General features: G+C 37.3%; 2 protein-coding genes across 4 annotated transcripts; both read left to right on the top strand.

The window, feature by feature from the left end:
• Window positions 1-1666: 1666 nt before the first annotated feature.
• On the top strand, window positions 1667-10742 carry LOC129579424 (transmembrane protease serine 9-like). Its single transcript, XM_055469506.1, has 15 exons — window positions 1667-2913; window positions 3008-3075; window positions 3161-3185; window positions 3272-3601; window positions 3690-3844; window positions 3917-3971; window positions 4055-4168; window positions 6396-6417; window positions 7509-7813; window positions 7939-7975; window positions 8154-8279; window positions 9511-9716; window positions 9857-10065; window positions 10173-10245; window positions 10329-10742. The coding sequence occupies exons 1-15, from the start codon at window positions 2565-2567 to the stop codon at window positions 10433-10435; spliced, it is 2181 nt and encodes a 726-aa protein (XP_055325481.1). The 5' UTR covers window positions 1667-2564; the 3' UTR covers window positions 10436-10742.
• A 743-nt stretch (window positions 10743-11485) lies between these two features.
• On the top strand, window positions 11486-23256 carry LOC129579209 (uncharacterized). 3 transcript variants are annotated; one of them, XM_055469036.1, is made up of 11 exons: window positions 11486-11885; window positions 12440-12785; window positions 12870-12987; window positions 13635-13772; window positions 13854-13942; window positions 14200-14370; window positions 14484-14661; window positions 14754-15095; window positions 15342-16704; window positions 20453-22720; window positions 22798-23256. In XM_055469036.1, exons 2-10 carry the CDS (start codon window positions 12448-12450, stop codon window positions 22714-22716), a joined length of 5001 nt encoding a protein of 1666 aa, XP_055325011.1. In that variant the 5' UTR covers window positions 11486-11885; window positions 12440-12447; the 3' UTR covers window positions 22717-22720; window positions 22798-23256. The 3 variants fall into 3 exon arrangements, with proteins under 3 accessions (XP_055325011.1, XP_055325012.1, XP_055325014.1); XM_055469037.1 differs by having other exon boundaries at window positions 11515-12198; XM_055469039.1 differs by lacking the exons at window positions 20453-22720; window positions 22798-23256 and having other exon boundaries at window positions 11568-12198; window positions 15342-19276.
• The last annotated feature ends 292 nt before the right edge of the window (window positions 23257-23548 follow it).

Below are 23548 nucleotides of genomic sequence, written 5' to 3'. Positions count from 1 at the left end.
CCAGAACTATGAGCTATTTTCGACACATGGAAATTACCGAAGATCCAGCAAGAATCAGCCTTGCATCATATTCTTGATGATGAACATCTTTGACGACAACGAAACCGGTAATGTTGTTGTAATGCAATTCTACGAAAAGAAAAGATACGCACATCGCACAATTCGTTTCAATTTTTTTTTCCGCACGGTCCACAAAATGCAGTTGCGCCAGAGAGACAATACCATCAATTTATATAACATTTGCGGGATCGTATCCGCAAAACTTGTGTAGCAGGTTTTTTCTTCTTCATATCACCAACAAACGAATCGATTGAGTAACGAAGAACAAGTTCATCGATGGTTCTGAAACACTTTATCACACTAAAAGTCATATACAAATGGAACGTTTCAATCTTTCAGAATGAAAGCAAACACGTGATGGAAAAGACAAACACTTTCCAAAAAGCAAATGAAAATGTAAAAAAAACAACAACAAATGGGCCCAAAAAGACTTTATGTAATGAAGACTAATCAGTTTGTTGTGAGTGAAAATAATTCTTCGAACGCAGAAATTACTTTCCCCAAAATTAGTAAGACATTGAAGAAATAGACGCATAGACGAGCTAGATTGCTGTGGTAATCACGTCCATTTCGTTTCTATTGCTTGTGTTCGTTCTGTATCATCCGGTGTTTGATCGTCCGGTACGTTGATGCGTTGTACTGTAGTCACACCATACGTCTGCTCTAGTGAAAGTTTTTTTTTTCTCGTTACAATCGCCATATGATAACATCCAAATCAATTGAAACTATTATTTATGATTGCGATGACGACGACGCAGACGACGACGCAGGCAACAACGTGAATTCCCCACGACGCAATTGAAGTTGGTGCACTCTCGATTTTGATCCATCTTCAAAATTTTTGATTGATTTCCACCACTTCTTTCTCTCTCTTTTCTCTCTGTCTCTCATTCGTTCAATCGATTACAAACGTTGCATCGTCACCGGCCACAGCATTGGCATGAAGAAAGAAAAAATACGAAACTTTCTTTTTTGTTTCTCTCTCTTGGTTCATCAAATTTGGTTCGATTGGCCGAGACCGCAACAATAAAATGGAACGCACTGGCCATGAATGAAAGTCGCACATGTTTAAGAGCTTTGTGTCTTCGCTCAAGTCACTCTCCTCCGGTTCAATAGTTGTCTTTGTGATATTTTCTTTTCTCACTTCTTTCCATGTGATCATCGACAAAATGTGTGATGGCCATTCAAATTGCTAGCTCACACACTCCAGAGAGAGTGAGATCTCTTTGGTTGGCGCTCAGAGAAAAACCATACGACAGCATCATCTTCTTCATTGATCAAATACACAAATAATATAAAAGTGTAAACATATGTATGATAGTCGTCGTCGTCGTCGTCGTCGTCGTCGTCGTCGTCGTCGTCGTCGTCGTCATCGTCATCGTCGACGCTCATTTTTTTTCGTGGTTCGCACTCGTGCGCACTTTTTCTTTCGTATAGTTTAAGTATGTTATGTTCACAATATGAACACTAATGTCCAAGCGAACGCATTCACGCAAAGATTAGCCCGAAACACACAAAGAAATAGCAATGGCATGGGCAGCACCAACAACAACGGCGACTTTGTGAATGGAATCGAACGTTAAACAGTGTGATAAAATATCTGACACAGTTTAGTCGTGCATATTACCTCGTTCGATAAAATTCGTTGCTCTTTTTTTTTCTCTCCCACTTGCACACACAGAATTACAGCACCACGAGATTTCAGAATTCAGTTCGCCATTCGCATCGCATTTCGTGTTCAAAATTAGAAAAGGCCGTTTATTTATTTTTCGCTTTGAAGCTTCCTTTATTTTGGATTTGACAATCAGTAAATAATAAAGTGACAGATTTGAAGTAAACATTGAAATTAGATCAAACCAAAGACAAGTGATACAATAGAATCCATTGAATTAGCATTTCCATAAGAACGAGATCAAACCGTTGCTGAACGTTGCATAGTTTGCCAATCAACAATAGTTCAAACACTCTCACTCGGTACATTTGGCCACAATGTGGAAGTGTTTCTGAATTGCCATTCTATTTTGGCACAAAAGCCAACACGAAGTAGAAGAAAAGTAGGTGCCCTGGTGAAAAAATCATTTATTGCACTCCATTCAAATCAATCGAAAAGAGATTCTTGTTTACTTTTTACTTTCTTTCGATTGTTTGTTCATCTAAATGATTCGTGGGCACCAATTGATCTCATCAAAAAGGTAAAATTGTGTAAATGAATCCAACACGAGCAGCAGCTGTTGTGCGGAAAATCCAAAAATTGTGATAAAATACACACGGGAAATCATATGGTTGCATGCATCACCCATTGATTATATCAATGAAGAGTGAATTTATTTTTCCCATCATAATTATATGCGTGATTGAATTGCTGTGGCTAAACAAATGAACGAACCTCTAAAAAACTAGACTCTATCATGAGCAGAAGAATTTAAGTGCGTACGAAGAATCAAGTACATGACAAACATAAAGCAAATTTATTTAGTAAATGCATTGAAAATAAGGTCTACAAAATGAAAATGAAAGTGAGAAAGAGTCAACGACTAACACGAGCACGATTAAACAAATCGATATGTTCACAATTATGTTTTTGTATAGCATACATTCTGCTAGTGATATGCTTATTAGAATCATTTCACGTTGATGCGTACATCAACGGTGCAACAACGAATACGACAAATAGCTTTCAACATTTCAATATTAATCGTCACACGAATGCGAGTCGAAAAAGTGGGTCTACAAACCGAATCGGTCGCTTTTTGTTCGATTCATTCTTTGGCATCGACACACCACCATTGGACGCTACCGATTTCGATGACGACGATGACGAAGACGATGAGCCACCGAAACCATGCAAATGCGGTAAACAAATTTCGCGAGAAAAAAAAACCAAACAATAAACGCACGGTTAAACTAAATGAGTTGAACGCTAATTGCTTGTATTGTTTAAAAACAGATAGAAAGGCATGTGGCCAGTCAAATCAAGAGACACGTATCGTGGGTGGAAAACCGACCGGAGTGAATGTAAGAATCCGTCCATTTCGAATTGTCAATCAAAATGATTGTGTATTTAATTATGATTTCTTTGATTTTGTTGCAATGTGTATAGCAATATCCATGGATTGCTCGTTTGGGTATGTATTGCCATTGTGTTTATTGCTACAGAATTAATTCTTGGAATGCATTCCACTCATGATTTTACATTCCTCATGACACACAGTTTACGATGGAAACTTTCATTGTGGAGCATCGCTAATATCCAAAGAATACGTTTTAACAGCCGCGCATTGTGTACGACGACTGAAACGATCAAAAATTCGCATCATTTTGGGCGACCACGATCAAACCGTGATCAGTGATGCCGATGCCAAAATGCGAGCGGTCAGTGCGGTGATAAAACATCGATATTTTGATTCGAACACGTACAATCACGACATTGCACTGTTGAAACTACGTAAACCAATTACATATTCCAAAAACATTATGCCCGTGTGTTTGCCCACCGATGATTTTGATCCAGCTGGTAAAACAGGCATTGCCGTTGGATGGGGTAAGTGCCATTTTGTGCATGTTCGATCGAGCCCGATTAACTGTTGAATGCAAAAAAATTACACTTCAAACCGTTTTGCGTGTTCTAGGTCGAACATCTGAAGGTGGAGCACTGCCAAGTGTCGTGCAACACGTTGAAGTGCCAATTTTATCGTTGAATCAATGCCGAAACATGAAGTATCGATCATCTCGCATCACACCAAATATGGTTTGTGCTGGAAAAGGGAAACAAGATTCATGTCAGGTAAGTCGATTAATTAAAATTCCCAGAAAACAGTTTCAAATCAACGGTTTTTACAATTTGTACCATTTTTAGGGTGACTCAGGTGGTCCGTTGGTTGTGTACAATAACGGAAAGTATGAAGTTATAGGTATGCAACCGTTTTATTTAAATTGCATTTGAATATCCAAATGGATGGAAAATGATGCAGTTTCCTTGAATTTTTCTTTGCAGGCATCGTGAGTTGGGGTGTGGGATGTGGTAGAGCAGGTTATCCAGGCGTATACACGCGTGTTCCACGGTACATGCCATGGCTGAGGGCGAATATCGATGGATGCGTTTGCGGTAGCTAAACGCAACACCGATCCACCGGAATCGATCGAGAAAAGATGAGATAGAGACATTAAAAACAAGAATTTTTAGCATTAATTTATTTATTGTTTTCTCTGTGAAGAGGAACGGTTTCATCCTTTGAAAAAAGACAAAAAAAAAATGTTTAGTGTTAAGAACATGCGACAATAGAGACTCAGTATATAAACATAAAAACAACAAGTTGTTCTTTTGTGCTTGAGATTCTTCATTATTTTTCCTCGTCCGAAGATATACGCGTTGCGTTATAACTTAGGTCAAAATAACCGTTTTTCATAATCTTCTTACTACACCTTTCCTTTCAGTATTCCATTTGAATGGCCACAATGTGTGAAGAAAAGAAAAGAAATCGCATAAATTGCATATTTTTAGCTTTTGGGTTACATTATGAATACAAATATGCTCCATGCTCCAGTGTCGTATATGAATTCTTTTGTGATTGACCCAATTTTTATATTTGGCAATGGATGTTATCAACTCAAAAATGGTTATTTTTTTCGGTGGGTACATTTACACATAAAAAAACTTTCTTTTGAATATATATATATATATATCGATCGTCCGAAGAAAAAAACTCAAAGAAGAAGAAAAAAGTTCGAGATGTCTTGTTTATGTTGAAAAGACGGTCCGATTTGTTTGCATCCATATACGCACACATCGACTGTCATATCTTCAATAAATAATAAACATACTCAGTTAAAGTTGGACAAAGCGCGTGCAAAGAAATCGCATCGCATATGATTTGGCCGATGCGTTTATCTTTGCTCATAACGCACTGCACAATGCACTGTGTCATTTCAAGTGATTATGGTTTAATTAGCCAGTGGACAGTGTTTGATGAATTGCACTTTCCTCTCGCACGTTTTTTTTATTCGTATCAAAACGTTGTTACGATGGGAAAATAGCAAAAATTCCAATAGAAAAAGAAAAATTAACATTTTCTGATTTCTTTCGCAGTAGTGAGGCCTACTTCATTTGAACACACGCTTCGTTTGTGAAAAAATAAAATAAAATAAAATAAAATGCTTCACAGAGTCTGTGTTTTTTTTCCATCTCGATTTTGAATAAATTTAGATCTAAGATATCAGACGAAAAAGTGCCATTTGCACTTCAAAATATACAACGCGTGTTAAGCATCCATCAGCAGTAGCAACAGCAAAAAAAAGTGGCATAAAGAAATTTCGTTTTCATCTTTACGACGGATATCTTCATTTATGACACCGCTCATAAATGAAAACAAGAGCAAATCATAAACATCAAAGATGTTATGGGTTCAGTTCTTGCATATTTTTTTCGTGTGTGTGTTGAATTGTTCATGTTCTGACTTTTCAACTGAATGAATGAATGAATGAATGAATGAATGAATGAATAATAATAATGTTTACTTGAATTCAACAAACTTAATACTTGTGTGAATAATCATAAAAGAATATAGGTTTAGATTTGGAACACCGATCTTTGCACGAATAACTGCCATGAACTAATTTACACAAGCGCGATTAAAACGAATTATTCGTATTTTCAATTATATGAAATGTATCCTCTTCAAGCGCAGAAGGGAAGAAAAAACAGCAACAACAGTAAACACACATGGAGAGAGAATATTTTCAAATGAACTCAAAACTAATTTAATTTCTAGATAGATCGTAGAATGTGATTAACGGGACTTTGCAGAGGTTACCATCAGATAGATACACGATCTTGAATTCTTTTATTCGATAAAACCCACGCAAAATCTATAAAAATAAAAGTAAAATTCGAAGTTTTTGAGAGAAGACAAGAACATTAGCATTAGATTTTGTTTAGCACATAAAGTGCTAACCGACTGTGTGACTTTCGGTTGCGCGTGAACGCGCGTTGATGTCTTTCGTTGTGATTCAGAGCTCATTTTTTGCCGTAGCTGAATGAATGCTTGCGCTTCGCGATTTGCGATTTGCATCGATGCGCTTCTGCAAAATGAGAAAAGACAAGAAATATGCCAAGATTTAAGAATGGAATGATCATGATTAAACCGAGCAAAACGAAACGCGAGACGCGATGAGATGCCAACTGACAACTTAATGAAAGAGGCTCGGTTTCCATATTGTTTATGACGACGAGAGAACGAATGCGGCTCCCTCCACCGGAATGCTCTTTTTTTCAGCTCCATGTTGTTTTTTTTTCGTGAATAATTTAACTCACAAATGGTATTTGTCTATCATTCTAGATACACTAGCTAATGTTCTCGCGTACATTTAATTACGCGTACATACATCGCGTAGATGGTAATCACTTATTAGCTCTCTACATCTTTCTTTTCGTTGTATGTTTTTCTCTGTCTCTCTCTCTCTCTCTCTCGCTCTCTCTTTCTCTTGTTTTTTTTTCAATCGTTTTTATCGTATTTGTTTTTCTTCTCGGTTGCCTCGATGCGGCGGAGTGTTCTGATTTTACTCCCGGGGCCCCAGTCCGTAATGCCCGACAAATACGAATTTCACCCAAAACTTTTTTCTTTTTTAAGCCAAATTTTTTTTTTCAAAAAAAAAAGTTCCTTCTGAATTTTGGGGGATTCATGGAATCATTGAACGCTTTTAGGATTTGCGCCATTCTTAACATAGCCTGTATTTGAATTGACTGAGTGTCTCTAATGTGTATACGGGATTAAGAGTTTGTTGTTGTTGTCGTCGTCGTCGCCGTCACCATCACCGCCGCCGTTGTTGTCATCATCGATGCCGTTTTCGTCTTTGTCATGATCTTTCTTTTCTTTCTCTTTGTATATTTTATACACACATGAACAATTTCTAGCGCAGACATATTCATACATTAAGCCCAGGTTACCTGTATGTTGTTGATTTAAACAGCGATCAGTGGCCTTTCTGACTGTCGTTCATGACGTTGAATAACGAGTCTAGAATATAACAAACTCGAACAATACCATTAGTTCTAGTGTCATTCGCGGAGTTAAGAACGTCACAACAGTTCTGGTCTTTTTTTCGGAAGTGAAGAATTTATTAAAAAATTAAAATGTCTTTGGGAATAATTTAACGACATTTTACCAACTATTGAAATTGAATCGTTACGAATTGAACAGAACAATTGGGTGTTAGCGTAAGAATTTTTCATAAACAATCAACAAGTGTGCATGTGCGTGTTCGACGAGTAATCCAAAAAAAAAAAAAAAATCAGAATAAAAAGCAAATTTAGTGTAATCTTGCCAATTCCGTAATCGTAAATAGATTTATTCTCAAGACTGATTCAATATTTCGATCACATAGTGTACTGCAGGAAAAAAAATATTTATGGAAAATTTGATAAGTTGATTGATTTTCGCAACGATTTAAAGGAAAACCACACAAAATATCTTAAATTTTCATACGAATCGCCACGAAATTCCAAACGAAATCACAATGAGGGTTAATTATCCGGAATTGTTGTTTACATTGGCTTATGTGTTTGTATTTGTCGCACAAATTGACGCATATTCATCGCCTAACGGCAAAGGAGTGTACAAAACATATAATGCAAAGAAATCATTGGTTTCTGCACTCCAAACGAAAAAAGATTCTGAGAAATTCCTATTCAATAACATGATGAATGATCATAGCCGTGCACCATCGCACGATACACCAGCATCACCGTGCAAATGCAGTAAGTATTCATAATCTCTTTCTCTCTCCCTGTGTGTGTGCATCCGCATATCTCTTGGAGTCGTTAAATGAGATTAATTCTAAGACCGCATCGATCGAATTCAAAATGATTATCGCTATTTGCAGCTTGTGGTGAAAGAAATGATGCAACAAGAATTGTTGGGTGAGTCAAATGAAAACATTAATTGTGAGAGTGATTAGAGCGTTTGCCATTCGAGCCAATTGATTATAATTTTCTTTTTATTCTCTTACTTTGTTGTTTGTCATTTTATCATTTATTCTTTTATTCTCCTTCTTGTTCCATCTCGCTCCATCTCTCTTCGATTTCTCCATCAATTCAGTGGCGATGCGGCTGGTGTTAACGAGTTTCCATGGATGGCCCGACTATCGTATTTCAATCGATTCTACTGTGGTGCTGCATTAATCAACGATCGATATGTTTTGACTGCTGCGCATTGCGTTAAAGGGTATGCTCAAGTGAATGATCTATATATTTAAAGAAAATAAATAGAAAAATTAACTGAACAGTGATATTCTAATCACATACAGATGTGTGCACACTGCACACACACACACACACACACACACACATCACATCTTCATGAAGAAGAAGCGTGCCTTTGGAAATGGACAGATTCACTGTGTTGTGTCCAAATGCTTGAAGCCAATCACGTTTGGCATGCAAACTTCACGCATTTCTTAATGTTGATCCATTGGTTCATTGACCTGCACACCGAAAACAGAAAGAATAATCACTCTTGCCGTAATTGGACGCGGTCTTTGATAATGTTATATTCGCTTGGAATAGCGAGTCGCACCAACCGATCGAAATGTTACTTAGATTTATTGACGATTCTTTGCGCAAACGAATAAGCAAAAGGTGCTTGCGCTTGCTTGCTCGCGCGCGCGCAGACACACATCACATCATATTAAGAGATACCCCATCGTGTGTGTGTGTTTTTTTCGCAGCAGCTCGCTGCTCAAAGAATAAAGAGAAATTTATTGAGCAATGATTTAATCGGTTTTATATAGGCTTGCTTCAAATTCGAATTCTATTTCTTGTTTAAATGCGCGTTCCAAGTTCTTTTCACCGAAAACTTTTTTTTTCGCCGAGATGTCAATGACTGCAGCAGTGATTAAATTCAACGAAAATAAAATCGGTTTCTCTTTGGTCTTGTTGCCATTATCTCCGTTGCTGGTTTTTTTTCTCTCTCTCTCTCTGTTTCTTTCTCGTCAAAAGTCAGCTTAATTCCGGCGCTCACAAGTTCAAGGCTTTTTTTTCATTCGGAGAAAAAGAAAAAAACTGTCGTGCCGCTACAAAGTGCGTTGTACATCGATCGATTCTATACTTCTATCCGGTTTTATTTTTTTGGATATGCCGATAATGTGTATTTATATGTGTATAATATATAAACAATGCCACTTATCGATTTGGTTCTCTTTTCATTTCTCGGTTCGTTTGAAAGACAAAGACAACGCACACGTTAAAATTGAGATACGATAAATTAGATTAATTTATTTGTTTGTTTATCATCGACAACAGATGAAATGGGCATGCACAATACCATCATAATTCATGTGGTTATTGATCACGGCACTGTGACGTATGCCGAGTGAAATAGAGAAAGAGAAAGAAAGAAAATGGAATAGATTGATATTTAAGTGTTTCTTCTTGTTCTGCTTTTATTTTATTTTCAGTTTCATGTGGTTTATGATCAAGGTAACCTTTGGCGAACATGATCGTTGCGATGACAAAACTCGGCCTGAGACACGTTTTGTTCTTCGTGCCATTTCGCAGCCATTCAGCTTTTCGAACTTTGATAACGATGTGGCTCTATTGAGACTCAACGATCGGGTGCCAATAACTGATTTCATTCGGCCAATTTGTTTACCCACCAGAAAGAGTATGCGCAATTGTTTCGTCTTTTTTTTTCACCTTCATTTTTAGCCATTTGAAATACGTCATTTCAGTTGGAATAGTTGGGCTATTTTGTTTTCTATATTTTTTGGTATACCTTTCTCTATTCTCTGATCTTCTTGATAGCAAACACGTATATTGGCACAAAGGCCGTTGCAACTGGTTGGGGCACTTTGAAAGAAGATGGAAAACCGTCGTGCATTCTTCAAGAAGTCGAAGTTCCAATTATGGCAAACAACGTTTGCGTTGAAAATACCAACTATACACAAAAAATGATCACAGATAACATGTTATGCGCTGGCTATCCAGGTGTCGGAAAGAAAGACTCATGCCAAGTAAGAGCACACGCATTTATTGCATTATTGATGATGGGTTGTTATTTTTTTTTTATTGTTGTGGTGTTTCGAATCTTTGAATGATATTGATTGCAACTTGCTTTTAGGGAGACTCAGGCGGCCCGCTTATCGCTCAACGGGAAGATAAGCTGTACGAACTTGTCGGTGTAGTTTCATGGGGTAAATATTTATTTAGTTTTCTTGCATTGATCATTATGAAGAGACATTCTTTTCTCAATTCTATTCCAATGTGTGACAAATAGGCAATGGCTGCGCTCGACCCAATTATCCCGGCGTTTATACAAGAGTAACTCGATACTTGGATTGGATAAGAGAGAATTCCAAGGATGGATGTTACTGCAGCAATTAGGCATTTCGACAAATGCAAGAAGATAACGAGGCGCGATAACAAAAAAATAAATAGATGAAAATAAAAGTAGTATTTGTTTAGTACGTTAAATATTCAAAGGAAACTCTCTCTATGAATGAATTCAACGATTTTAGTATAAGACTCTCTTATTGATTGGTGCTTTGAATTCTTCTCGACACAGAGTTTGTTACTGTACTGACCGGATCGAATCAAGATAACTCTATATTCACACACTCTTGCTCTAATTGTAATATGAAAAACTATAAATAAAATAAATAACGTAGACTATAATCGAAACAAAATAAAACGGAAAAACTTTGATTTATTTCGCATCATTTGCAACGTCAAAATACGGTTCGCTTCAAAGGTGGTTTGAAATTTGAACATTTCATTTGTCATTAAGGTGACAAGCGGTGGATTTGAAAAAATAAATCGTTGATAAGAAATTGCATGGTTTGGTTAGAATGCTTCGATTAACAAAAATTCATCTGATGTGTAAATGCCACCTTGGGTGTCGACGATCGTCTTTTTCGTCAGAAGTATGAAAAAAAAATTCTTGACATTTTTTTCGGACTCAAATTCATATCATATTATTAAGGAATTCAAATTTGTTGAAACATGAATCATTTGTTGCTATAATAATAATACTATAACATCAAGTCATTCAATAAAATGCAATAAAATATTTGCATTGGTTCATAAACGACCGTTAGTCTGATATAAACAGTTTAATCTGCATATGGAAATTTAAATTTTTTTTTAGAGCGACTAACAGATTATTTTCCCAATACAAAGAAAACAGTTGAATCAGCTGTTGTTTGAAATTTTCTTTGTGGTAGCCCTATTTATTTGTGTACATGAAAAATACTAGCGACGAAATCAATGGAATAATTACGGCAAATGATTCATAATGGAAATGTTCTTGAACAATTCTCGAATTAATTGTGTTTTATCAAATGATGTATTTTCGCTGGTTGGCCTTGAATTTTGAAGACGCAAAAAGTGTTCCGTGTGTTGTGTGAACCCGCCGCAAGGCCTCAGCACGCAGCTGTCAGATGCGTCGTTGCATCGGGCAAACATAAAAGTCAAATCGCTACACGACTCCATATTCCCTCAGTTTGTTTTATATACACACGCGAACATATGAAACACTAAAAAAAAACGAACGACAAAGACAAACGCACGCTGTTGTTAATATACGTGCGGCGAACGCGTTCAGTGAAAGACAGAAAGAAAGGAAGAAAAAAAAAAGAAGCCACTCACTCGCCCAGCAAAACAATTAGAACTAATGACAATGCTGTATATATTCATTGCGAACAAGAGGTGTATTTAATGCGAAATCATGCGAAAATGATTTTTGTATAAGTCAAACAAAGTGAATCAAAACCGATCAAGTGATGAAATTTAGTGAATATTATCATAAATTAGTTGTTTTTTTATGTGAAAATAGGTAAATATTTTCAGTTTCGGTATATGTGTGTGCAGTGTGTATGTGCGTCGGCCATGTTGCCCCAATCAACGATATGTTCATTCCATTGATTTCACTTCATTCACTCTATATATGCTCAGTTTTCTTTCCCAATTTTTTTCTTTCTACGATTTATTTTAATAATAACGAAACGAACCATTTCAATTCCATAATTGTGCCAAAGAATTTCACGGTCAATTTAAAAGCGATGCCAATCATTTTGATGCATTGACAATGCCTAAATGTGTATTTATTTATCGAATCATGTGAACGCTAACCTAACGAATCATCAGAGGTGAATGTATAACATTTCCGTAGTGAGATCGGGTGGTTTCGAAATTGTCTCTATTTTTTTGCATGCAACGCATGGGCGATAGTTGGACGTGTTGTTATCAATTTAATTTGTATATCTTGTTTTCGAGTAAAAAACAATGTGATCAGTGCTTTGGAATGAATACTATAACAAAATGTTTATGTGGAAAAATTACAATTGAAAATGATGCCAAATAATAATCGAATTTCCATTGTGAATTTAGGCTAAGAAATGGATACACCAAGTAAACATCTTCTTTCAAATTCCGGAGACGATTTAAATCAGTCAACAATGAGCCACGGCACATCGTTCGGTGAAAGTAGCTTCGCTGCGGACGATAGCCAATTCTCATCAAATCATGGCACTTTGAGGTCTTCGTTTGACAAAGAATCATCTAAATCGGGTGCATCATCGTCACGACCACCACCCGCAAAGACGCCACAAAAGAAGAACGTACTGGAACTGTTTCCGTGGCTCAACGATATTGAGAAATCAACACAAAAATGCCTTGGCAGCATAAACGAAGTGAAAAGTAGAACGGTTTTGAATGCCATGGACTTCCTTATCAGGTTTGTCATAGTTTGCTTCCAACTAACGTGTTCCACGTCTCATCAAATTCAACTAAATGTCATTTATTCTACTCGTTTTTGTAGGAAATTAGCAGAAGATTATCAAAAATATTGTAAATCACCCAGGCTGTCAATCATTCTTGCTCGATATCTTCGTGAATTCCTGTATTCTTATCGTCATTTGTACAAAGGATTTGATCTGGTAAGTTTTCTTCTTCAAGTCTTTTTCCCATTGTTACAAAAACCAAAGTGAATGGCACGGACTTTGTCTGTAATAAAAATGTTTTTGTGAGCATACACTACCGTGCAAAAGTTTGGTATTACCACTAGGTATTTTTCATACAAATTGACCATTTTTGATGGACTCATTAACATATTTCGGAAACACTTATGCAATCTTGGTATTTTGTGCATAGTTTCTACAACGTTTCAATAGTAAATCACAGAGGTTTCATCGAAAAATATTCACGTATTTAAAAAATATATCAATTTGAATTTGATCTGTTTTAATCTTCATACAAATTTGATCATTTTTCACACAGTACAAATTCAAATTGCTATATTTTTGAAATTCATGAATATTTTTTGATGAAACCTCTGTGATTCACTATTGAAACGTTGTAGAAACTATGCACAAAATAACAAGAGTGCAGGTATTTCCGAAATATGTTAATGAGTCCACCAAAAATGGTCAATTTGTATGAAAAATACCTAGTGGTTCCAAACTTTTGCACGGTAGTGTATGCAGTAAAATACGCTTGACACCCAAATCTATGTGCGTTTACAGGATAAGTTCTGTTAATAAATGTGAATTGCGTATCTAACAATCTGCGTTCTAATATTTTCCAGGGGAAAGAATATTTTCGACGAGTAACAAAGATATTGGCCGCCTATACCGATTTAGAGTTGTGTGGATCTGTGTCTGGATTAGAATGGGACACCGAAATGGCCAATCGCATACAGTTAATCTATAGAATACATTTAGAGGTACAGTTGTTGATCGCATGCGTGGCAACCAAATGTGGAACATCGAATTAATTTATTTCAAATGTTTCACTTTCATTTCAGTTTGCCGAGGATTTTACCGTTCTGGATATCTTTATCAATATGAAACGATTGAGTCGTGTTCATAGAGGCGTTTTGACCCTACTATTAAAGTAAATATATTCAACATATATGATTCGATATCGTGATTTTTTTATTCATTTATTCGATTCAATGATTATTCAGTAAAAGGTTTGACTCAATGCCCGTTGAGCCGATATGATATTTATTTCATATCAGAGTTCCGGTTTGAGGAAGGAGAACACATTTTCATATGAGCAATTTAATACGATTTAAAAAAAAACACTCATACTGATGTCAAAAATAAAAATAACGCGCACGATAAATGGAATACGATCTCTCGTTTCAGACATTTCCTGGTGAAAATTACCGTTAAAGAACCGGTGGAAGTAGAGGATGATGTGTTTGTAAAGTACTTAATAGTTTTTAAAAAGTGGCTCGCTATTGAGGATATTTACGAAGATAAAGAAGATATTCGAAGTGCATTTACTACGCAAGCCAAACCGAAAAGCACATTGTGGTAAGCGTTCACAAACTCTTTTCATACTTAGATCAACCCGAATACAAAATCCAGATACAAGCCCGTTCGCATCGTGATCTCAACTTAACGGTCATAAACATTGTCATTTTCAGTATGAACTCAAAGTACGCGCCGTATTTACCAGCTGATGAAGACGGTTCAACGATAACGAACAAATATGTACGTATGCTAGATAAGAAATTCTCGTTTCAACCCTTGTTACGAGCACTCGAAGTAACAGAAAAGGTTTCTGGTGAGCCATCGACTAGTGGAGTGGCTCGAAAGATTAACGTAAGTATAATAGCTTTCATTTTGAATCACATTTTATTCAGCAAAGCCGTGCAACTCATTTGCATCTCTTTGAATCTGTGTTCGAATTTCAGGAAGTTGTTGTGTTGAGCGATGATGAGGAAGATGCGTCAGAGCTCCAATTAGTTACTGTTAAAACTGAAATAAGTGAAAATAGTGATAATTTATCCGTGATTGATCAAACGTCGAAACCGGACCTGATCGATTTGACGGACGAAGCATTCGAAGATGCCGATGTTCCACGTCACTACATCTCTTGGCTGACGGATTTGATCAAACGTGCGAAAGTGGTGCCGACAACAATGGATCAACGGCTTGAAGGTGCATCCATATCACATGATGTTATTGTGATCGATGATCCAGAAGAAAATAGCGAGGCGAATAAGAATCCAACAGATGAATCTCAAACGACAAAGGTAAAATCGAAGCATGAATCCATGTTTTTCTACACATTTGAATGGCAAAATATTCCCATTGATCGATCATTTAGCCCCAACATCGAAGCGATGCGGGCAATTTTCAACACTAATCACACATTTTCTTAGGATATCTCTAATTCACTCACTCACTCACCCACTTTGCCATAAGTCGAGTTGAATTTCTCGATAGCCCAAAAACAAAATATGCAGTTTTAATGTGAGCCATTTTCCATTCGTACACAGATCGCTCCAGTGAATGTGTCAACCGTAAGCACGAACGTCACACACACCAACTCGCCCAGCATGGATAGTGGATGTGTGTTATCAAATCGTGAAGAAGTAGGTATCCATTGGAATAGTAATTTTGAAATGTGTCCGTCGTCTCAAAATGAGGTGCGCGTTGACGGCACACCGGCCGACAATCAATTATGCCAACCAGAACAGGCTAGCCATGGAAACGTCGTCATCACAAATCATTCAAATGATGATAATTCAATGGAATGCAATGCATTCAATGTTAGTTCGAGTGATGGCAACAATAGATCGTTGCCGATTAACGTAGTTGCATCGGGTAGTATTAGTAGTTGTAGTGATGAGGCAGCGGAACAATTATTGACAGTCGCATTAAAAAATCAAAAACTTAACGATCGTTTGCCTACCTCAGATTTGATTGATAAAGTACAAATGACAAAGGATTCAACAAGCAATCGATCGATAAACAACAAGGTCTCTGAACCATCAGACGTAGATTGTACAGTTGAATCGACATCATTATCATTAGAGCCAACATCTTCGGATAGTTTGCCTCAGCCGAGCCACATACCTGAACCGTCAACGGTGTGCCGGCGGCTTCAAGTTGTAAGTGATAAGAATTTAACTGTAAATTTTGATAAGAAACACGTTGACGACGAAATTAGCCGAAGTGAAGACAGCGGTGTCGCAAGCGAAAGTGTGAGCGGCGGTGGCGAACCATTGGACGATTACAATGCAAAAGTGATTCGATCTCAAGCCAAGAAAAGTGTGACCGTTGTTCATCCAACGAGGCATAAGCCACACAATACGATTGACAGTGAGACTGGCGATGATTTTCCACAAGATATGACCAGTTTGTCATCATCATCATCGCAAAAACATTTCGAATGTTCTATACCATTGAGCAGTATCAAAACAAATAATCTATTTGCAAAAACTGTTGACAATAGAAGCCCAACGCGAGCGACACAACATGTGATCGTTGAGTCAACCGCTGATAATAGTCAAGCGGTTGCGAATGCCACATCATTATCGCGACGTCGAATTGGTGAGAAAACCGAAATTGTAAATGACAATGAACATGTACCTTCGACCATAATGGAACGTAAAACTTATATTAAGAAAACATACAATAATAAAACAATATCGACCGGAAATCGTAGTCTGACAACAACCAAACCGCCAACACAGCTCACAAAATCTCCGACATCATCATCATCATCATCATCATTGACAATAGAATCGCGACAACAACAAGTGGCAATAACACCACATGCAACCAGTGAACAACAGCACATATCACCGTCGAAAACCACACAGACGCAGCATCAACCGTATAAACTATTCTACTCAGGTACGGATTTAGATTTAGGTTTAAATGATATAGGTAGTCCGTTGTCTGAATGCGCGTCACCCGGTACAAATACGTTGCAATCGTTAACCTCAGCGTTTTGTGAAAGCGATAACAACTTGATTCACAATTCGAATGTGACGATGAAGCTGTTAAATGGGCCAACGTCATCGTTGCCGTCAGCGATTGTGCATCCATTGGGCTTGGAGCAGCACAGCTCAAAGCATTCAACGAAGCTTAATGTAAAACCAATGCCGGAGAAAGCATCACTAATCGACACACTGACTGGTACGAATGCGGCACTGATCTCGAACGACGAACGCAGCTCGGTCGAGGATCATGTTGATTCATGTGACAATTTATCCACTGTGTCGAGCAACAGTGAAGGCGAACTGGATATGAAATACAAACCCGAATACATGTTGCAGATTTATAAGGAGCTCGGAGACCATCTGAAGACAATGGGTTATAAGCCGGAAAACGAAGTGAAAACAAAAACACGAACAAAGCGTCTAATGAACGCTGCCAGTCGATTTTTAGAAGCCGAAGATATCAATGCAGCCAACTATTCGCCCGAGCCAATCGACGAGAATGACGAAGGTGATGCTTCGTTGCCTTTTAAGAAGAGACGAAAATTACCCGTTTTCAGCGATACCATCATAAAAGAAGAAGAGTTCGATTCACAGCCACCGTTTGAGTCGCCGGGCAGTGTACCGTCGGTGCAATGTGAAATCGAAATAGCGTCGGAACGTGTATCGTATCCACCTACACCCATGTTGAGCATCGCAAATATCGTTGAATATTTACCGTTTCGAGCATATTCCACATTTAAAACGCCTGCACCCGAGATCGCTCCAGTTCGGTTCAATATTCTACCGCAACCAGCGATGGTTATAAATAATGCATCGACGCCAAATGTTATGGGAACAACAAATGCAACCGTTCCGCCACCAACTGGATCATCACGTGCGCCACAACAGGTTGAATTCGAAACCACATTCAATTTAATTCCATCACAACAGAATATCGCCACAAATCAAACGAATCCAATGAGTTCAGCCGCTCCACCGAATGTCGTCACCAATACCAATATGAATTGTGGAATTGTTGCGCCAGATGGTGAACAATATCTTGGACCAATTGCCGGCGACAATGGGACGAACGGCTTTAATGTCACTCAGTATCATCATCAACCCTTCCATCCAAATTCACCATACGCAGCAACGTACAGCATCCAGCCCACACACACAAATCCGAACAGTCTTCCACAGAACTTTGACATACAAAATATGTTTAATCTCCACAACTATCAAATGAATCCACAACACTATCACAATTTGCTGCAAAATAGCCGAATCAATTTCCAAGAGAAGAAATCAATTCTGTTGAACGATTATGTGAACAGTATTAATGAAGGTGGCGGTCAAGAGGGTGCACCACAGAACCACCACCAACACCATCAGCATCAGCATCAGCAACAACAACAACAGCACCTACATCAACATCAATCACAAACCCATCAAAATATTATGCAAACGCCTGTTGATACAAAGTCACCGTCGATAAATAAACCGATGGCTCCAAGAACAAAAGCCGCCCGAAAAATGGTCGTTGAAAACGTAACAGTGGCTGCAATCTCATCAAATGACAAACTAATGGCAACGAAATCAAATCGGGTAACTCGCAGTTCAATTCGAACGACGCGAGCACAAAATGTGTCTAGCGAACAAAAATCACCGCGACGCAAAACAAATCGGCATAGATAGCCGAAGCTCCAAATGAAAAGAAGAGAATCGATGAAAAATAGATTGAGAAATTTCACGAAAACTTTAAGATAGATGATGGACATCGTTTTGCAATAAACAATGGAATCTGATTCCATCACTCAACTCATGAATGACGAATCGATCGCGACATTCAGAACTGATGAACAAAAATGAAGAGACTGATTCCAAATGAAAAGAGAAAATACAAAGAAAAAAAAGAGCAAACAAGAATTGTATAGTAGAGCGATGGCATAAGAAGTGCATCAAATCGGCCGGTGCCGAAACGATGATGCAAAATGTAAATTTTTGATATTACAGAACAGAGTTGTTGGAAATGAAGAGAAAAAAAAAGAATCGAATGGAATGAACAATAATTAACCGCATGCCTGTACACTCTCTACTCTGCTATCTCGACATTCGTTTGGGAAATTCATGGACTGTTGATTACTCATTTTTTATCGGTCGTTTTTTATATATAGATCGGACTTGATATTTCATATTTTTCAAAAAAACTCCTAATTTAATCATTAATTAGTGAGCGTTGCATAGTTTCGATCAATAAGTATTTATTAATTTATTTAAATTTTAGTCGGGTTACATACGTAAAGGATTTATTTTTATATTATGTATGGTTAAGCGACACACACACACACACATTTTTTTCATGGTTTGAAAAAAGACGTAAGCACGTCTTTGCACTTGTTGAGCCCACAACAATCGCTCACATATAGCGACACGAAATTAATAGAAAAATTAATTTCAAAATGAACACACAACGAAGAGAAAAAGAAAAAGAAAACAAATCAAAATGAAATCTCCAATCAACTAAAGTACAAACAACATTCAATCTCCTATTCATCGATCAACACAAATCACCAATCAAATCAGTCTCCAATCAACTTAACATCAATGATCGCGGATCAACGGAAAAGGAACATCATTCACAAAATGTCCACATTTTGCGATATGCATTCACTTTGTCTTCAATCAACACATACACACACAAACAAACAAGAACAACTGAAAAACTGTATTCTGTTGCACACTTTTTACAAAAAGCATTGCACGAACAAGTTGTTATCCTTTCACAAATACTCTGACTTAACGATTCAATTTTGGTTTGACCAGCCAATTTGTTTTCCTTGCTCATACATTCAGACAACGCAAATTAGTCGTGTTCCGTTTTTTTTTATTACTTGGATGGAAAAAGAAACTTCCTTTTAATATAGGGCTTTTTTTGGTAGTTGTTTGGTTTTGTTTGAAAAAAAAAATTAATACGTGATTTAAACACATTCATGCACCAATTTGACAACTGAACGATTTTGTTCGTTGCAACATTTCAATTTCAATTTTTCTTCAACAGAAGGTATCATTTTCGTATCTCATTTGTGGTTTTGTTCCATTCGGACGCCAGAAGGTTGAGTTACCACGGCTTTTTCTGGTTATTTTGATTTAATTTTTTTTTCTTTGAACAGCATTTCAAATGATGGACAAATTAACTCAAAGAGTGTCATTTTTCCCTTGAGTATATTTCTAGTTTTTTTTTTCAATTTTTCTCAATTCGGAACAGAATTGTGTAATTCACCATTTTTCTCAGAGAGAACTTTCGGGAAAATTCCACGTTTTGCAAATGAAATTGAATTTTGCAATTCGAACTCTTCTCCCAATTGTTTCGTTTCAAATTCCCTTAGCTGTTCCGACTCTTTCAAAGCCACAAATTGCCTCATATTTAATTCCTGACTCAACAATTACTTGTGATACTCATTGAAAGTGTGAAGATTTGATGATTTTTTTTCTTCTTACGTTTAGTTTTAGAAATTAAATTTTCTACAGTATTTAATCTTAGATTTAATGTGATTTGCTCATAGAGTATTTATTCGTAATAATTTCGTGTGAAACTGTGATATGTTCCAAATTGAATTTGGTATTAATCTATTTTTTTCGACTTTTTCTCCTATTTTGTCTTGTACCATTTGTATTTGCAGATGAAGAACTTCCATTTCTTACTCCGTATGATGTATTCTTGAATGAGAAGGAAATAAAACAGGAAAAATCTGCTGGTCCAAGCAGCAAGAGTACTCAAAGTACTGCGGTGCAGATAACATCGAAAGATCACCAAAAAATTGCCGAACGGAATCTATCCTATGACTTTTCGGACGAAAAACTGTTGACAGCTGCCGCTCAATTGGTTGACGTGTATAACAAGCGATCAAAGGCTTCGGCAACAATAACAGTGCAGAAGAAACCATCGATTGAACCACGAAACAGAAACTTGAATCTCAACAAACAACCGATTCGGCCACCATTTATCGTTCCAAATTTTGTTGTGACCAAAATTACGGAAAAGAATCGCACTCCAGAGAAAAGCATGGTGGTAAGACAACCACCAAAAAGTTCGCATGGTGTAAATATTGTGAAGGCAATTCAAAAGCAAGAAGAAATCGAACAAACGAAGCGAATGGTCGAAATGCAGCGGCAAAAGTCACTGCACATTTTCAATGCAAACGAGGATCGTAAACCGAGTCGAGTGTTGTTCGATGCCAATGATTTTCGGATGAAAAGTTTGAGTGTTGCCAATAAAATTACCGACAGCGCTAACACCTCCGAACGTATTAAATCAACGACAATAAAACCCAAGATATTTGGTGCGGTAGAAACGAATAAACCCAACCAAAACGAACCGGTCATTTTAAATTTTCGCACCAAAATGCATGATCCCACTTCAAAGCCACGACAATTTGACACCCCAACGACAACAAACAGAAAAACCAATGTGAATACATATCGAGTGCTGGAAATTTCACCACTTTCAAAAAACTCGATGGATCGAAGCATTGCCAAAACGATAGCTGATCGATACTATTCAAATAAGATGCATTCGAGTTCAATTGCCAAATCGGTGAGACCGATTTCGATGCCGGTGACCAAAGTCTATTCACGTTTTAATGCGAATTCCTCACGAGCGCCATACCAAAACCGCACACTATTCCACAGAACTCGTGCCCCAGTCGTGAAAAAATGTCCATCGTTGCCGGATCTATCGAAAGTTGATAAAGTGCAAACGGATTTTTTAGGCCAGAAGACCGCCGACGAAACGGCTACATCTAAAATTTCGACCACCACCACTTTGACCAGAAGCAAATCATGTTTCGTATGTGGAACCAAATCATCAGCAAACCTCTTCGATCAGACAATCAAAAGCAATGAAGAATATTCCAAACTGTACAATATTTGCTCCGACGTAGTGTCTAAACTATGCTTCAAAGGACAAACGATTCGACGGAAAAGAGGCCGCCCAAAGAAGAAAGTGTACAATAGTCTTACGAAGGACTTGCTAGGCTCAGCCGAATTTTCATTGAAAGCTGATATTTTGAGACTAAACGAAATGTATTATGCATCGAAACGATTTGATGGCCGTAACATTCTGAATGCGAATCCAAGGCGAAGCAAACGATTCGCATTGCTATCAATTGAGCCAGTTCTACCGGATCTAGAACCATTGTTCAATCGAAGTCGAGACAGATCACCGGTCAATTCGTTTCATATCAATCGAGCACCATTGAAAACGTACAGCCGAGCCAATTTGATTCAACCGCGAGTCATATTGGACAATAAGAAGTTTCAAACGCCAACGTACACCAGTAAACCGCAAATTCAGTTGCTTAACATTGAACCGTTGTCGTCGACATCTCAAATTGATTTGGAGGATAGCATCAAAGATGAAGTGACACAGTCCACTGAATATATTATTGACACTGGGCTTAGTAGTGACGATCTCGACGAATCGGATGCCGTTTATATTGAATATTTAGAAGATAACGATGAGATTGAGTCGCCCGCCTACGAGCCACACGTCTCTGTTGCAGAGCCAGATATAAAATCACCGTCAATCATCACCGAAGAAGCAGACACAACAGTCGAAAGCGGTTCACAATGGGATCAATATCGCCGAAAAAAGTCTTTGGACATTACACATACGATGAATGCAAATGTATCGCTTAATGTGAAACGAAGCCCAAACATCGAGATAAAGATTCTGAAGACGAGTGAAAGCGATGCTCACAGCACCACCGATTCGACCACAGAACTGTTCACCGTGTACGAGGTTGAAGATAAACTACAATTTATGGCTGCATCTTCTTCACCACAAAAGAAACCAGACGTGATTATTTCTCCGGTTAGAAAAAGCACCCGCAAACGGAAAATACCATCCGAATTCCCAAATTTTGCGAAAAAGATTCGTGGTTGATGAGGTAATTCAAAATATATACGCATATATAACTTATATTGACAATTTACTGAAACGTTTTATTGAATTTTCAAATTGCAGATGATTTTTGGCCATCCGCAAGCAATACATCGTGGCAGCTCACCAAAACCAATTCTACGAATAATCCACACACACATTACATCACCTACAATTTCAATTTCTACTTTCAACTCCAGTTCCTACAGCAAATTAAATTGAATCAGTCAATGTAATTCCAACGTTAAACGTACAAACGAACACAAAATCTTTACGAATTTCAATATTTTCAGGACTAATCCAAATGTAAACTAAACTATATTACCAATGATTGTTGTTTGATTTTATTGTTGTTATTTAAATTATATGTGAAGCTTACGAGATTTTTTTCTACTTGAACTCAAAAACAATAAACAAAAACGAAAAGAAAAAAAGAATATTGAAGAACTTTTTGAGATTAAAAATGCAAAACATAATGTAGTATGTTAAGTATTCACATACTTTACGCATTCAATAAAATTGTATTTTTACTTAATTGCTCAATTGGTACATTGTTTTTATTATTGGCATTTTCCATGTATTTAATTGTAATGGTCGTGGATCGAAACGCAGAAAATAGAGAATGTGACAGGAAACTCTTGTCGAACAAATGTTTAAATGCCATCAAATTTTACATTTAACCAGATTTTGTATTATTCGAATGCGACAATGTACTCAATGAAGCAGCGGACTTGTCGGCATACTCGTGGATTCAGCATTTCACTTGTTTTGGCGATTCGTGAGTTGCCGAAGCATCATATATGCAGTGCACTCGATATTTAACGTGAAAACCTAT

This window comes from Sitodiplosis mosellana, unplaced genomic scaffold (genome assembly GCF_009176505.1).
Source record: "Sitodiplosis mosellana isolate CC-2019 unplaced genomic scaffold, AAFC_SMos_1.0 Smas_scaffold_6226, whole genome shotgun sequence".
In the NCBI taxonomy this organism is placed as follows: Eukaryota; Metazoa; Arthropoda; class Insecta; order Diptera; family Cecidomyiidae; genus Sitodiplosis; species Sitodiplosis mosellana.
This window is presented reverse-complemented; position numbering and strand designations above follow the sequence as displayed.

Coding starts and splice junctions, on each gene's coding strand:
- LOC129579209 (XM_055469036.1), top strand. CDS start 12,448: ATGGATACACCAAGTAAACATCTTCTTTCAAATTCCGGAGACGATTTA. Junction 15,096..15,341: donor ATGAATCTCAAACGACAAAG/GTAAAATCGAAG, acceptor ATTCGTACACAG/ATCGCTCCAGTGAATGTGTC. Junction 16,705..20,452: donor GTATAAACTATTCTACTCAG/GTACGGATTTAG, acceptor TTGTATTTGCAG/ATGAAGAACTTCCATTTCTT.
- LOC129579424 (XM_055469506.1), top strand. CDS start 2,565: ATGAAAATGAAAGTGAGAAAGAGTCAACGACTAACACGAGCACGATTA. Junction 2,914..3,007: donor ACCGAAACCATGCAAATGCG/GTAAACAAATTT, acceptor GTTTAAAAACAG/ATAGAAAGGCATGTGGCCAG. Junction 3,602..3,689: donor AGGCATTGCCGTTGGATGGG/GTAAGTGCCATT, acceptor TGCGTGTTCTAG/GTCGAACATCTGAAGGTGGA.